Here is a 17,764-nt window from a genome sequence, read left to right on the forward strand (position 1 = left end):
ATACAACAGGGGCAATTCAAAGTGCTTTACATATAGCATTAAAAGAAATACAGAAGTAATAAAAAATGGAAAAAAACACATATAGATATAAACAATTAACAACATAATAAGACATCCAATCCCCTAGGTTCCAATCCCCTAAAACGCAATGTAGGTTCCACTGCCTTAATGGAGACATGTTTTTCATGCTTGACACAGAAGAGCTAATGCCTTGTCTAATGATTTCTATTTTATTGTTAAAAAAAGGATGCAAGCTCATTGCATTTACTAGTCAAGTGAAATTCCTGAGCAATGGGTGTTGGGGGATTTGTTAGTCTGTCAACAGTTTTGAAAAGGATGCAGGCGTTACTGATATTGTTGTTTATGATCTTAGAGAAAAATGGAAATCACAGTGGACTTGAAGGTTTGTTTTTCTCCATCTGCGCTCTGCTTTACGACATTTTATGTATTGTCGTTTGTACATCATTCCAGAGTAGCCACTTTACATTCCGCATAATGTCTAGTTGTGAAACCACTGAATTGAGCCACTAGAATGAAGACTTGGGCCCAAATTCAGTAATGATCATAAGTGGATGAATGGAATGCTCAGGAGTAGCAACGTAAAGTACAGAATATTAAGTATGATATAAGTATGTACAGTCCTGTATATGACATTGGTTATGGTGGCATTTTGGTACGTTCAGTCTTCCTCCTCTTCCTCCTCCCCCCCAGTGTACATGTCTGCCAGCCCGCTGAAGCGCGGCCCCCAGTGGGCTAGAATCTGGTAGTTCTGGTCCTCCTCTGAGCTGGAGGAGTTGATAGAGCTGAGAGAGCCCTCCCATGAGCCTCCTCCCTCGTAGTGAAACACCAGGAGACAGTCATAGGGTGGGGCCGTGGTGTCAGTGTCTACAGCATGCAGTTTCTGGGAGGAAGAGGGAGGAGGTTACCGTGCAGTCAGTTGTGAGTTATTGGATGGTTACACAGAGACTTTTTAACGAAATGTATCGAAACTAAAAGTGCTCTCAACTACAGAGTTTTAGAAGAAAATACAGAGGAAAATACACTCACATCATCAATAAACTTTCCAATGGCCAACAGGTCAATTAGCTTGGGTTCGGGTTCAGCTGAGAGTGGTGTGGCCATGGTAACCGCGGTAGGCTGGTTGATTAGACCAACGTGCAGCTGACTCAGGTCAAAGTCCTGTTGAAGAAAACCAGAACACAACATCAACATCCTCCCTCTCTCTCCCTCACAAAGTCCTCTCACCCATCACCTGATCTATATCTCCCCTCACCTGTTCCTTCCCTTAACCCCCCAAACGGACACTTGGTCCCCTCCTCCTCCTCCTCCTCCTCTCACCTGGTCCCCTCCTCCTCCTCCTCTCACCTGGTCCCCTCCTCCTCCTCCTCCTCTCACCTGGTCCCCTCCTCCTCCTCCTCTCACCTGGTCCCCTCCTCCTCCTCCTCTCACCTGGTCCCCTCCTCCTCTCACCTGGTCCCCTCCTCCTCCTCCTCTCACTTGGTCCCCTCCTCCTCCTCCTCTCACCTGGTCCCCTCCTCCTCCTCCTCCTCTCACCTGGTCCCCTCCTCCTCCTCCTCTCACCTGGTCCCCTCCTCCTCCTCCTCCTCCTCTCACCTGGTCCCCTCCTCCTCCTCCTCTCACCTGGTCCCCTCCTCCTCCTCCTCCTCCTCTCACCTGGTCCCCTCCTCCTCCTCCTCTCACCTGGTCCCCTCCTCCTCCTCCTCCTCCTCTCACCTGGTCCCCTCCTCCTCCTCCTCCTCTCACCTGGTCCCCTCCTCCTCTCACCTGGTCCTCTTCTCCTCCCCCCTCCTCGTCGTAGTGGTAAATGTTGTCTCGGACTTCATCTTCCTGTAGCAGAACATTCTTCTTCACAGAACTCTTCTTCCTCAGGAACAGCAAGAGCAGGAGGAGCAGCACTGAAAGGGACAGACGAAAGAATGACTCGCGCACACACACACACACACACACACACACACACACACACACACACACACGTGAATGAAGCATTAGCAGGGACACTTCGGAAATGCAACAGCAAATAGTTAGTGACAGTTCAGTCAATAGCACTTGCATTTATAGCAACTCGGTGACAAAGACAATGGACAATTAAGCAATATCACACGAGAGGGAGTGTGTTATACTGAATATCAGCACGGCTGTGATTCGGTCGTAGGCTACGAGGCCGCAGGCCGAGTTACCAAAGACAATCACATCTGTGCTGATATTCAGTATAACAGCACGACCTCGAGTGTGATATTGCTTTTATACAACAGTTCTACAGCACGATTTATTAGTTAACAGTAATAAGCGACAACAGATTATGATTTGTTTGTTTATTTAATCATAAAAATAAATAAAAAATAGTTCCGCAACTGAACTTCAAATGGACTGTTGCCTAGTAACCTGAACACAAACAATGTAGTCTAATTAACGGTCATTTAGTAGAACATCTGTGCGGCGGAGTGATACATATAGTTAAAAGTCCCAGTGCTGTTATACTGTATATCAGCACTCATGGAATGCCTCTTGTCCAATCAAATTACTTGGTCGGAACTAACTGTTGTATAATGTTTCATAACTTACAAAGCAAAGCCAAAACGCCACCCAGAATCCCCAGAGTCTCAGTCATGGCAAACCCTGCCACCTTCTCTTGGCAGCTGAGGGCAATTCCTGTGCAGTCACAGACCTGGGCCCCAGAGCAAAACATATGAAAACTCAATGTTGATATGATATTTTAACAACAACTGTCTGTACTCTATATTTTCTTTCCTTGAAAACAGGTTCAAAAACACTTCTAAACATCCTAGAGTCATATGAATTTCCTTCAAAACATTATACGACCGTTGTATGACGACCACTACACTGTCAACTTTAGATTTTTCTGTATTTATATTTTACTATGAGTGGCTCAGTTTGTAATTCGATTGTAATAGTAGTGCCTTTATGGAATAGAATAAAATGATATGTGACACTGAAAACCCTTTTGTATTACATTGCGGATAGTGATGTTTGCTATTTATTTATTTGTTGTTTCAGTATTAAGAATGGGAAATTATGTTTATTTATTTATTTTGTGTTGTTTCAATATTAAGAATGAAAAATGATGAGTACTGTTGATACTGTAATGTATGTATTAATTAATTGGATTATATAATTTAAGTATAATTGTTCTCACTTGAAAGTGACGGATAGGGGTAGGACATGATAAGATTAGGCTTCATCCTACTCCCTTTCGAACAGTGAAACCTGTACTCTTCGTATTAGTTATTTGTTTATTTATTTATTTTTAAATCATGTTCGAAATAAAGATTAATTAATTAATTCATTCATTCATTCAAAACCAACCTGGGCTTGCAACGATGAATCCTGATGGGAACCCTGACTGTCATAAACACGCAGGACCACCTCATGCTCTCCCTTCCTCTGAGCAGTCTTCATACTCAGGAACACACCAGTCTCTACCACAGACAGGGCAAAGGTCATAGTCATGTAGGTGAAACACAAAGAGAGAGTACGGACGGACGGACGGACATACATACAGACAGACACACAGACAGACACACAGACAGACAGACAGAGAGACAAACAGACAATCAGACACAGACAGACAGACAGACGGACAGACAGACAGACAGACAGAGACATAGACAGACACACAGACATGCAGAGAGAATGACCACTTCTCAGACAAAGACAGGCAGATATGTTCTACTAGTGAATAATATCATCTCACACTCACTTGTGTCGTTCATCTGGACACTCCAGTGTTTTTGGGACATTCCCAGCAGCTCTGCTCTGAAGGGCTGGGAGAAGCCAGGTCCATCGGGGTCTCTGACGGAGAGTTCCAGGGGCTGGGGTTGATGGATGCAGAAGGTCAGGTGTCTCTGGTCGATGATGGGGAAGTTATCATTCACATCCTCCAGTTCAATCACCAGCGTCCCTGTGCCTGTGGCTGGGACCTCAGCTAGGAGACAGAGAAAGAGAGAGAGAGAGAGAGAGAGAGAGAGAGAGAGGTATCTATCCGCTTGTTAAGTCTGACGTCAAAAGTGACGTTTAGCCATTTCCGAGTCCAAACCAGAAATTCCCCGCACCAGAGTACAGTACCTGTGAACTACAGCGGTAGAATGACAGTTTAATCGTTTTTTAGACTCGGATCTATTCATACAACAAGGGACACAGCACTTTCCCGTTTTCTCCATATTGTCAGGGTATTTGAGCCTCGGAAAAGCGCTATATAAATATAATTAATTATTATTATTATTTCGGCATTTCGAAGACAGCGCCTCAGCCAACGTTGGACCCGGAAACACGTCACGACTTAACAAGCGGATACAATGGACCTATCGCTAAGCCACGCCCCCTTTGAAAACTCAGACAAACAAACAACGCTTCACTGACAGTGACTGACTGACCGTGACTGAATGACATTCAATGACTTGATTTCTGATTTACCACAGCAAGTAATAGAGGCTGGGACTGACCTTCAGATAGTGCCAGTGGGCCAGTCTACAACTGCAGAGTTGTGTGTGGTTAAAGCTTTAGCTTCTGTTACTGTGTGTTCTATGGTGTCTTATACCGTGTGTTGCTTGCTAGTTAGCTTAAGCTACTCTGCTATTGTTTGGTTCAGTGTGTGTTGCTACTATTTGTAGTGGATACCGGGTTCGGTACCTTTGACTCCTTTTCTAGAGGGAGTGTGTTTGTTAGTCTTGTTTGGATCTTGCTCAACAGCAGTCAGCAATAATCAACATGCTTTATTCTGTAAAATGTAGGTGGCGGATACAAATATGGACTACTAAAACCAAGTAGGCCCAAAGGTATTTGGGATTTTTGGAGATCAAAAAGATAGCCAGCATATGAAACCTCTGAAATCTCTGTTTGCGTACCATTGTCGCTGGCTAGAATGAGGGCGGTGTATCTGCCGTCAGTCACTAAGGCAGACTCTCTGTCCATGGGACTCCGGACCAGGAGATGACCCGTGGTTTTGTTGATACTCAGCCAGCCACCAGGGTCGCTCTCAATCCTATACCTGAGACACACATCTGCATATATGACAGGATTACGGCCACAGCGTATTTCACCTGACACAAATAACGGTAGGTCAGCTCTACATATCATACTCGAGTCAAACGTTAGGATTGTGTCTCCAATTCACTCAGTCCAAATGTATGTATGTATGTATGTATGCATTGTTTGGTGCTGTACCTGATAGTCTGATTCATGGCCAGGTCTGGATCTGTGGCTGTGTAGCTCACTAGATCACTGCCCACTGGCATGTCTTCACTGACCGAGATGACCCTCTCTGCTGGCCTGAAGGCCGGGGCCTCGTTCCTGTCCTCCACGGTCACTGTGACTGTGGCTGTTGAAGTGGACACAGGCCCAGAGAACACCACCTCATTCTCCACCACCACCAGCAGAGTGAAGAGAGAGCAGCTCTCATAGTCCAGCTCCTGAGAGAGTGAGAGAGAGAGAGAGAGAGAGAGAGAGAGAGAGAGAGAGAGAGAAAGAGGGGGGTGGGTGGGTAAATATAAAATCACTATTATGAGGCTGCTAAAGACATGCAAGTATCCACTCACGGTAACTGTGGTGATGATCCCCTCCTCCCCGTTGGGCCCCGTGGAGACGTTAAAGAGGCCTGCGTCGTCTCCCTGTACTATCCTGAACCTGCTCCTCCAGGCAGGGGAGTGGGGCTCATCTGCATCTGTCACCTCCATCTTCACCACCACACCAGACATCTGGTTCTCAGGGACTGAAGCTGAATGCTGAGAGAAGGGAAACAGGAGGGTGATGAGAGACGGTCGACTGGGACCGGTGAGTCCAGTGAAGCTGGAGATCAGCTCATCAGTGTTTAGGTAAGCTGGCATAACATTAGACAATGTCTGTTACATTGTTTTGGTTGATTGGACAATCGCTTGTTCTACCGGTGAATTATTTCTCCTTCGATGAGCTCGCGGGCGAGCTGAAAAAACGGTGTCGTTTTCTACCCCCGCCACCCCCCCCCCCCCTAAACAAGAAAAACTGGACGATGGTGTTTATTTATTTTCAACTGTTGCTTAAAAGTTTGTTTAGACCCAAATGTTCACAAAACAAGGCCAGTGGTCCCGCGGCCACAGGGAGCCTTTAGCCTTTAGGCGATTTTCTTTGCCGACACGCGACTCAGGTCTGATTTAGGCATGACCGTGGGAACAGCGCAAGTCACATGAAATCGGACTTTTTAAAATCCGACCTGGGTCGCGTTCAGAGGTGGTATTACATCGGATACATGTCTGATATTTAGCAACTAATGTATTATTCTTATTACTGTGATGAAATCATAGAGACAGTAAAGTTTTTCAGTAGTCTCAATCTCTCACCGTTGTTTGGGTGAACTGTGGTGCGTTGTCGTTGCTGTCCTCCACTGTGATGAGAACCGTACATGTGGTCAGGAGGCCATCTCCAGCATAATCTGCTGCCTCAACCACCAGCTTGTACTTTTGCTGGGTCTGAAGAGACAGATATGGAGTTACGCACACACACATGTACGCATGCGCGCACGCACGCACTCACTCACTCACCTCACTCACCTCACTCACCTCACCTCACTCTCCTCACCCACTCACCTCTCTGTCCAGTCCAGGGGAGGCCACCTGGATGCCTCCGGTGACTGGGTTTAAGAAGAACAGACCACCGGGCAGGGGAGGCTCCTGGCTGCGGAGGCTGTAGCGGATATCAGAGCTGAGCTGATCCGGCTCATCTCTATCTGTGGTGTTTAGTTTCATAAACTCAAAGCCTAAAGACAGACAGACAAGACTATAAGGAAGCTACTTTTAAGCTAAGAGTTAGCCACTGCAGTACTAAGTACACCGTGATCATTTGAATTGATTGCATCAGTGCTGGGCTGGTTATTAAGTGCCAAAATGGCATATGATGCATTGTCAGTGTTAGACTGTGAACACACTCAACTCTACCTATCTCTGCAGCCTCTGGAACACGGCCTAGAGACGGATCCTGGGTGAACTGAGGATGGTTGTCATTCATGTCAATCACATTGATGATGATCTCCATTGGCAGCTCCGCCTGGCCCATCCCCAGAGCCTCTGCATGGGCAAACAGCTGGACATGGACACATCGTTCCATATTTACATTTACATTTTTGGCATTTAGCAGACACCTTATTCCAAAGTGACTTACAATCAATACATTTGACTAAGCAAGTGAATCATCAATCCACCAGTCCTAGCAGGAAGAGTAATCTAGCTCAGGCCCCGGGCCATTGGCAGTCTCCGTGATAGAAGGATTTTTTTTTTTGTATAGACACTGGAGGAACAGAAAAGCAGTACAAGGGGGCCAGTAGAAGTCTTAGGGGACACAGTAAGGGGGAAAGGCGGGTGTCTCAGGAGACACAGTGCTGGGGGGTAGTAGATGTCTCAGGAGGGGGTAGTAGATGTCCCATATAATACCATACCATGCAACTGGATTATATAATGTCTTATTGTAAGAGGATATAACTCCTAGTAAGTAGAACATAGGCTGATTATAAGAAAACCATCACAATTATTGTTAAGAGAAGTATTCAAATACCTTCATGATACCTAACACACATCAAAATACATGTAACAAAAATAAAATAACAACCCAAAAAATAACCAGTTCAAATCCATGCTTCCTATTAATGGATATCCTCCATTTTCTAATCAGACAGTAAGTTACCGTACAGCGTATCTGGCCTGCTGCTCTCTGTCCAGGGTTTCCGTTACACTGAGCCAACCAGAGTTCTTCTCGATAGTGAAGCGGCCAATAGGAGGCTCGTCTGCTCCCGGGACGGTGATCTTATACAGCATTTTCACGTTCCTGTTGGATTTGATCTGAAGACCACAGGAAACACACTCACAACAAATAGGACACTACTAAGCAGAGAAAGCCGGCTGTGAGACACATGCAGTACAATATTGTACATGTGAGGGGCGCTTAGGTGGTGTAGCGGGTTAAGCGTTGACCATGTAACCGCAGGGTCTCCGGTTCGATTCCGGCCGGGGACATATCCTGCATGTCATCCCTCCTCTCTCTCTCACCCATCCTTCCTGTCAAATCTCTACTGTCTCTGTCATAATAAAAATGAAAATATGAGTGGGACTGCCCCACTCGGAAAAAAATACTTAAAAAATAAAATTGAAACTGGAGGACAGGCCCATTGTAATGCATGGAAAGGATTACAATGAGCCCATCCTCCTATTTCTGCCTCCACTGGTGTGTACAGTACCTGTGTGATACGGTTGGGAAAAGGGCCCTTGCCGTTCTCTGCCACACCGATAGGAGGGGGGACCCAGTCGCGCTTCCTCCTCCTCTGACCTGAGGAGGGCCGTGGGAACTCCAGCACAGGTACAGCTAGGAGAGTAGAGGGCCACCGTTAACGCTAGAGGACACATTTCTTTACAGCACGTCAACATAAAGACTGCATGCAACTGGTTTACAAGGCTTCCCTCTTTCCCAACCCTTTTTTCCCTGCCCTTTCTCTATCTCAGACAGAAGGGCAAGGTCCTACCTGACATACTCTGTTACCAAAGCATTTCAGCTACACAGGTCTCCACCATTACCCGACTTTGATTACATTCAAAAGCATTTTTACTCATTCAGATGTCACAGATATGAACTGTTGTTGTAAATCAGCTGTCATGGAAGGAGGTCAATACCCTTGATCGTTTAATACAAATATTCATTTTCTGATTCATTTTGTGTTACCTTTGCTCAAACCTCTGTCCCATTGCAGGTGTTTAGTGTCTTCTCTGACGATGGAGCAGTCTGAACTGAGGCTCGGCTGACATAGTCCTTCCTTTTCACACAATCCCTGGGTGATGATGATAACCTGAAAAGATCACAGCATAGTAGTTCTATAGCATGCACACATTGTTTAGGTTCCATACAGTATAGTGCAGTGTTTGGAATATCATCTGAATGGAGAACTACAGCCACAAACCTCATAGAATTTCAGTCAGTTTTGATGTGCCACTTTGACACCTGTGGCTCATTGTCAACCCAGGGTATACAGGAATCTTGAGGTTAATTTCAATACCTTTCTAAGACTTTTTAAAGACTATTTTTTATTTTTTTATTTTTCCAGACCTCACCGCCACTTCGAGCTGTCACCGTTGACATCAGTGACACCTTTAACTAGTTTGCAATAGACTCTCCTCGGGGCGCCCCAGCCGCTCCACATATTTGATCTGTTCCACCACCAGCACACCTGATTCAACTAATCAAGTACAAATCATAATTGCTTTGGACTTGATTAGTTGAATCAGGTGTGCTGGTGGTGGAACAGATCAAATATGTGGAGCGGCTGGGGCGCCCCGAGGAGAGGGTTGAGAAACTAGACCACTATCATACAACAGAATTTCCGGTTCATCTTTGTTTTTTAATAAAACTAATAAATTCACGAACTTTTACTAAACTTTTTTGGACTCAAACTCTTTGGACAGAGTCTAATTCAGAAAAATACCTACAAAATTCAAGACCTCATAAAATCGTGATAAGACTTTTTAATACTTATTAAGGGTCTTGATTTTCCCAAAATTGATTTTATCAACGTTTAATACTTTTCAAGACACCGCGGATACCCTGCAACCTGCTCATCAATGAAGAGCCCAGGCAGCGGTTGAAACAAATGACAACTCGTACAGAGAATCTGTGCGTAGTGTATTCTCAAAAGCTCACCAACAAGTTTATGATTGACAGTAATCCACTACTCTAACCGCAACCGCTCTGCTTACCTGAAACAAGAGGAAGTTTAATCCATACTGGAAACATTTCACTCGCAACATTCCATTCACTCATTGATTCAAATGATTCCAAAGTGTTTGTCAGGTTGGCGTGGTTGTTACAGCTGGAGGTGCAGAGGTGATATGTTGATTCTGTTGAACGTTAATCAAGCACAGTGAACCGTATCCTGGATCAGCGAGTGTTTTATGGACACTGTGGTCATAATCAGGGGCGCACTAGTTGGGGGAAAAGTGGACCTGACTACCCAGGGCCCCAGCAGGGAGAGGGCCCTTGAAAATCCTGGAATTAAAGTTTTTTTTTTTGTAATGTTCTTTATTTCGAATGAATTAGTGTCATAAGTTGTTTAAGTTGGTTGATTACATCAATTGGGAGAATTAACTTTGTGTCCTAGTTCTCCCAAAATATTGGAAGATCTGTGAGACCCCCCTTGGCGCAAAATGGTTTAGTCCAGGGGTGGCCGCCCGCATGCGGCTCTTTGACTTTACCTGTCTGTGTGCGGCTCTTCAATCTATTAATTAAAAGTCTGTGGCTCGCTCGGCATCTTTTTGGTATGGCAATTTATGGCACTCGCCATACCTGGCTTAAAAAACGTGCTTTCCCCCCTGAAAATTTAATCTGAAACACGTTTAGTCATTTTTGTGATTTTATCCACACAACGGTAACCCCCCGGCTCCATCTCACTCCACCAGCCAGGCGCTAGTGGAGCGGGACATCGAGGTTTCTGCTCTAGCTAGTAGCCAATAGTTCCTCAATAAACAAGCCAGTGAAGCCACGTTATGTTAAAACCTTCAACCTTGTGCATGATCCTCGTTAATTCAGGTGGGTTAAACAAACTGTATAAACGCCATAATACTGTTGGTTCAAATTAATGAACAAGTCCATGTCATGTTGTGTTAATAGTGAGTGTAGAGGAACTCGCACACTGCATAAACCTTAAGGAAAACTCCATAGACAGAGATTAGAAGAAAAAATAAGAATCTTTATTTTATCATGCTCTTTAAAAAGTGGTCATACGACCATACGACCATCATCAGTGTCACCAGGCAACAGACAGACATGCTATCCATAGTTTGCACGTGTCGACGTCACGACATAATGGGAACGCCCACCTGGCTGGCGGGCAAAACAAATCTTTCTTCCGCTGCCTGCCAGCTATTTTATCAGGGTTCTACCAAGTTGTTTGACAAAATGTGCGTTATTTCCCGAACTTTGCCCGAACCCCCCGCGAGGACCCGGGGAACAACGGTACGCTCCCCGCGGCTGCTATCAGACTGGCCGCGGGAGTGAGTGTTGAGGGAGAGAGGAGACGGCAACCCTCGCTCGCCATAAAGTCAAAGTCAAAGTAAATTGTATTTGTCACGTGCATATCGTACAGGTACAATGTACAGTGAAATGTTACTGCCGGTGTAGGTACCGGATTTTCCCACCCTACCACTTTTCCGGTTCCGATCATAGGTTCTGCCCTTTCCGGCCATAGGTAGCGCTATGATTCGCTATGATTCGCGATGCCAACGATGACAACGAAGACCCGTTAGTAGATCTGAAACTGTGTGTTGTGTGTGTGTTTCGCGCGCATCGCGCGTGCTTCAAATAGCTGTTATGTGATAATAAAGTAATAATAATAATAATAACATATATTTCAACCCTTTGTATATATACACATCTCTGCATTCTCTGTGCCATTATGCTTGTTAATCATTTTAATTCGTTAGAGTAAACTAATAGGTATGAAATGAAAAGATTCATTACCTTTAGCTATGGTTAATGTAATAGGGTCAACCATTACATATCTTTTATCACTTTCTCTTCAGAGAAGGGTAGAGATGTATTAATTACTATGGCCACACCCCTCTTCTTACCATAATGACGCATGAAATACTTGGTTTACCAAATCCTTTCTCAATGTTTTGTAGTCTTCCTCAATCAGATGCGTTTTTTGTAGTAAAGCAACACGATTTAATGAAATGCAATGAATTTATTGTAAATCAATACAGCATGAAACCATATTTACATAAAAATGGATTGACCATACACAAACAAAAACGTATTCATTCACAAATTAGCTGGAATCAAGTAAAAACATTGTGTAGGTTAACCGAAATATAGCATGTGTACATATACATATATATCTTATTTGGGAAAACCTCAAACAAGCAGAACCATGAGATTAACCACACCAATGAGGAGTGTAGTGACCCCCACAAGGGACCGGGTATTGTCACCACCATAAGGAGGAGTGGAGATGCTACAGAGCGGGAGCTATGGACAGACAGGATGCGTCAATGGGTAACAGCCGGTCTCCGGCAGGACAATTCCATGGCCAATGTTAATAATGCTGTCTAGTCTGTCACCAGGCCGATCCTGGACGTAGGCCCCAGAGAGACGGAGGGAGAGCCTGGCAGTTGAAAGCGTGGGGCCTGTAGCCACATGAATGAATGAATGGTCTTTATTGTCATTAATACAGTACAGGTACCATACAACGAAATTTAGGAGGGGGGGCTCCCCTGGTGCTTGGATTTTTTTAAAACTAAAAACAAGAGGGGAGAAGAGCTGGTTTACATAAATAAAGGCTATATACACTATCCACTATACTACTGTATACTACTATACTATACAAATAAAACACTGTGCTGTACTCCATGCTATGCTATAAATATCCTAACATTTCCTATCTCTGGACCTTATGTACACAAGGGTTGTCATATTGCACATGGTATTATTGCACATTCATTTAAAGTGTCGCAGTTTGCAGGTTTGAAATGTTCACAGTTGTATTTCAATATTGCACTTATGATTACAATCTAGTAGCTGCCATCAAATTGTCTAGATTGTCCAGGGCCTAGAACCTAGGTCTTTGCTGTGTTCAGGGCCTGTATGGCCCTAGGGTAGAAGCTGAGCTTCAGTCTACACATCTAACCACATACGTCACATACATACAGTTACTGCACATACACACTTAGTGTGTGTCCTTGTATTAACAATAATAATACCTCTCAAATTAGGCCTGATGAACGGCTTCAGCTGGGCAACGTTCACACCCTGCTTTAGCTGAGGCCCTTTGGTGCTGGACAGCATCACCACACCCTTGGGTGAGATGGAGGATATGATGTGCGGCCCAAACCAATTGGCCTCCAGTCACCCTCCTTTCCGTCCCTCCTTCCGCTTGTTTGCCCGTAGGACCTCATCCCCAACTTTGAAGTCAAAGGATTTGACTGTTATTATTAGATATTATTATGCATAAATTGCCATTTTTACATCACCTTTGCATGTAGATCTGTAACTTCGACAGTCTTCGCCTGTACATCCTCCTCTGGCAAATCAACCACAACCACAGCTGAGTCGTCACCCTCCTCAGTCTGTGTTGTGTTGATGACACCTGGGCTGCGAGGGTGCCGTCCGAACAGTGCCAAGTACGGGGTGTACTTGGTTGATCGCTGTAAAACAAAACAAAAGTACAATCAATAGCATTTCACCATCTTTCTATATTGTTTGAATTGTTTTTTGTTTCTTTCTATGTTTGTTTGAATTGTTTACATATGCAGTTGTTACACAATAGTAGGCTACCTGCTTAGAGGTGTTGATGCTCATTACGACGCCCCTCAAATGGGCATCCCAGTCGTTCTGTCCCTCCCCACAGTACTTGGCAAGCGCAGTCTTCACGTTGCGGTTTGTGCGCTCGTCCTGTCCATTGGCCTGGGGGTGGTAGGCTGACGTGATGCAGTGTTTGACACCCAGAGCCTCAAAAACACCACGGTTGACCTGCAGATGCATTAGTGTATGCAATTAAATTAGATTAAATTACAATGATCAAATGTCACACATCACATACACTGTGTCTTATATACATAACTGTACCTCATTCACAAATTCCCGTCCTTGGTCGTTAATGATCCTCTCTACCAGTCCAAAATCAAGAAGAATGTTGACTATCTTCCTGGACACCTCATTGGCTGTTTTGGTGTAGAGGGTTTTTGCCACAACCCACTTGGTGAAGAGGTCGGTTGCAGTCAGAATGTATCTGCAATGAAAAATGCAGATTGTTCTCCATTAGCTACAGCATTGCAGCAGCTATTCCTCATGGGGTCCACCAAAAACTTGCTTCATAACTTTTATTGACTTATCCAATACATGATGTCAGCTTATCTCACTAGCTTTAACCAAAAGGGGTTACACATACTTCTCCCCAACATTCAGTAGCTACCTTTTGCCCTTTGCAGTGGTGGGAAGTGGACCAATGAGATCAATCCCCAGGACACTCCATGCCTCTTTCACTTGGATGGGTACAGGTGCAACTGTCTTTATTTTCTCATTATGTTGACAGCGGGGGCACTCATCAACCTTTAAAACAGTGACATTTCAGAGGAAATTATCTAGAGTCAGAGAATTCTTGATGTGGTTGAGGCGTCATGTTGGTGGTGGTGGTCAGCTGCTGGGCTTAGTGCCTTAGGTGCAGAACCGCTGTGGTTGAGGGGCTGCGGCCTGTATGATGGTCTGGGTGTTCCAGTGCAGAATCAGATTGTGGTCAGTATGAGAATTACACAAGAGTTGGAGATCTTTGAGTAAAAGATCATTGCTAACGGGCAGTGTATAAATTACAATGTTCACACACACCATGCACTAATAACATCAAACACTCACCCATTTTGTGACATCCTCCCGCAAGGTGGACCAGTGGTAGGACGCCATCACCTTCTCCAGCGTTCGGCGTCTCCCTGGATGACCCCCAGTCCCATGGTTGTCGTGGCACTCCTTCAGATCAAATCAAACTTCATTTGTATAGCCCATTTCTCACAAAAATGTGACACAATGTGCTTCACATAGAGCAAAGAAGATAAAACAATAGAACAGATGAAACAACAATAAAGACAGACATTTAAAAGGCGAGATTGAATAAGTAGGTTTTGAGGTCTCCAACAATGATAATCTTGTCATAATTGGGAAAGATGATGGACAAGAACTCAAGTCAGATATGAAAGTTACCATCAGGACATCACAAACTCCATCTTTGTTGCACACCACCAAGCAAAGTTTGTCCTTGCACTTATAGTACAACTCCTCACCTGATGCAGCAGAAAAATACAGCATTCATTTAGAAGTGCAAATATAAAGCCACTGGAAACAGGTTTTATGCACACAATAGTTAGCAGATGCTTAATGAGACACTCAATTTTGATATAGGCCTATGCATTTTCGCCATTTCAAGCAGTGGCTTCAAGAGTGGATATAACATAGTTATTCACACTGACTTACCTTTCATCAAGTAATTCTTGGACGCCTTTCGAATCCTTGATTTAAGGTTTCCAACCTTGGGCATGCCAGGAGGATACATATCATGCATCAAGTAAAACTTGAGTGCTGTATCAAACTCCATCTCTGTCACCTGTCTCTCTCTCTCACCTAAACTCTCTCTCTCTCACCTAAACTCTCTCTCTCACCTAAACTCTCTCTCGTCGCTCTCTGTCTCTCTCTGTCGCGCGCAACATCCGCGCGCAACATCCATGTATCTTAAGGTAGCTACAGAGATTAGATCTATAAACAGCCAAAATTACTGATGAGTAAAAATGGCGGTCATCATGTGATCGTAATCACTTTTGTTGCCAGCTGTTTAGACATTAACAGCTGTGTACTGAGTAATTTTCAAAGGACAATAAATCTATACTGTTATTCAAGCAGCACACTGACTACTTTAAGTTATATCAAAGTTTCAGTAGGATAATGTTATCCCCTGAAAGGATATAACAGAATATTTGCAAAAATCTAAAGGGTGTACTCACTTTTGAGATATACTGTATGTGCCACTAGAATCTGAATTTGAATTACTGACTCAATTTGAATTTAAAAAAATGAATTTGAATCACATCATTTGAATTTGTATTGTTTAACTTGAATAACTGAATTGAAAAACTGAATCAAGTTAAATAATACAAATTCAAATTATGTGATTCAAATTCATTTTTTAAATTAAAGTATTCAAATTAAGCAATTCAAATTCAAATGTCAGTAATTCAAATTCAGTTTCTAGTGGCACAGATCTCTGCCCATACGGGTGCTGTATATGGATCACAAGTGTCCAAAATGTGTAGTTTGTTCACATATCTTTGTTTTTCTTCTTTTGAGAGGTGATCTTAATAATCGTTGCTTGAAACAGGTGGGAAAATTACCGGTCGGTGCTGCAGTTCTACAGAGTTTCCACTATGTTTTGCCCGCCAGGGCTCTGCGCAAGTCACGTGACTGCAAACTATGAATTATTATAGGGCCACAGGCCTACACAGGTGTTGATGATCAGGGTCATCAGGATTACACAAACAATCAATAGGGCTCATGGAAAAACATTGACATAGAAAAATAAAGAGGCAAGTTAACTAGGACACTATATATATGTATATATGTAACTCAAAGTTGACCAAGGGGTAACATAGTAAATATGTCATAGTTCATACAAAAAACAAATGTATCACATTTTGTAGGTAACATTTCAGACAAGATACATTTGAATGGGAGAGGGTGGAGTCCTATAGGAAACACTGGAGGGAAAGGTCCTCTTTCATGCCTCCTGGGTTAACAGACTAAATATTTTCTATTTACAGTCTGTTAACCCAGGAGGCATGATGAGGACCTCTCCCTCCAGTGTGTCCTATAGGACTAACATTTGTTTTTTGTTTGTTGTTTGTTTTTCAGAGATTGTTAATGTATAGGGCCCAGAATTTTGTGGCACGCCCCTGGTCATAATAAATAACTAGTGTTAACCATTAACCACTAACCCCAGAGAGAGAAAGAGAGATATTCATAGGAACCGAAGATAAAATAAGATAATAAATAATGATAAAATTATCATTTATAGTCTACTTTGTTGTGATTTTAATACTTTATTGTTTTCTGCTTCCTAATTCGAGTTGCAAAATTCCAGAAACTTTCAGTAACTTTCCAAAACCATGGTAGGTACCAGCAAAATATTTGATGGGAAATGTTGTACTTAAAAACATTTCATAATAACGTTTCAATACAATCATGTTTTTTAAAGGCTATTCTGCAATTGTTACACTTTTTTTTAAATTTACATTTAAATTGTCTTTTTTGATAAAAGCATCTCAAGTCACGTCATGAGCGTGATTAACACCTACTCCTCACTCACCCATAATGGGTCGCACACAGACAGAAAGACAATAAAAGTTATCTGCATAATCAATGCACGAGTACATGTGAATACGTACAAGCCAGTGCACCCATATGTCAAAACACAGTTTTTCTCTCAATTTATTTAGACGTTGTTTTCAATGAGAATCCTATGACATTTCCTCCATTGTGTATGCAGACTACAGTGTGTGTGTGTGTGTCTGCATAAAGAAATGTGAGATGTGAAGAATGTGAGGAAGATTCTTCAGTCCTGACTAAACACAACCAGTTGATTATGTTTTGCATGGTATTGATCTAATTCATTGATTAGACTCTTACCCTAGTGTCAACAAATAGAGGTCTCCAGACATCACGCTGTGTACTTAGGTTAGTAAAGATGTTCTAGTGGTTCTAGTGTACAGATAGGGCAACATGACTGTGTTCCAAAATGCGTTCTTGCACTAGAGTGTATACGATACTTTACACTTTTACACTATCTTCTAGATAGAGTGTAAGAACGCATTTTGGAACACAGTCAATGTGTTGCACTTTGGAGATGTGTGCCAACCGACATACTGAATACTGAAAGTCTCAATCCTCTAAAAAAAGAAAGTATACCTAGGACAAAAAAGGGTCCTTTGGCTGTCCCTGTGAGATAACCCTTTGCTGTGCAGTGTCTACAATGCCCTGGGTGTAACAATGACCTACAGTTAGGTCCGTAAATATTTGGACAGTGACACAATTTCCATAATTTTGGCTCTGTATGCCAGACTTTCAGCTTTAATTCAACGGGTTGAACAAAAATATTGTATGAAACGTTTAGGAATTGCAACCATTTGTATACACAGTCCCCTATTTTCAGGAGCTCAAAAGTAATTGGACAAATTAACATAATCAT

General features: G+C 43.3%; 1 protein-coding gene across 1 annotated transcript; it reads right to left on the bottom strand.

The window, feature by feature from the left end:
* Window positions 1–679: 679 nt before the first annotated feature.
* LOC308165387 (B-cadherin-like) lies at window positions 680–12,828 on the bottom strand (the record flags this gene model as incomplete). The annotated part of the gene is made up of 15 exons (XM_080539543.1): window positions 680–901; window positions 1,048–1,179; window positions 1,840–1,916; window positions 2,584–2,686; window positions 3,346–3,458; window positions 3,740–3,964; window positions 4,884–5,026; window positions 5,203–5,447; window positions 5,574–5,759; window positions 6,351–6,479; window positions 6,597–6,766; window positions 6,945–7,089; window positions 7,692–7,841; window positions 8,237–8,361; window positions 12,744–12,828. The coding sequence occupies 15 exons, from the start codon at window positions 12,826–12,828 to the stop codon at window positions 680–682; spliced, it is 2,250 nt and encodes a 749-aa protein (XP_080395669.1).
* Between the last annotated feature and the right edge of the window lie 4,936 nt (window positions 12,829–17,764).

Source organism: Nansenia antarctica (assembly GCF_963989245.1).
Source record: "Nansenia antarctica genome assembly, chromosome: 9".
In the NCBI taxonomy this organism is placed as follows: domain Eukaryota; kingdom Metazoa; phylum Chordata; class Actinopteri; order Argentiniformes; family Microstomatidae; genus Nansenia; species Nansenia antarctica.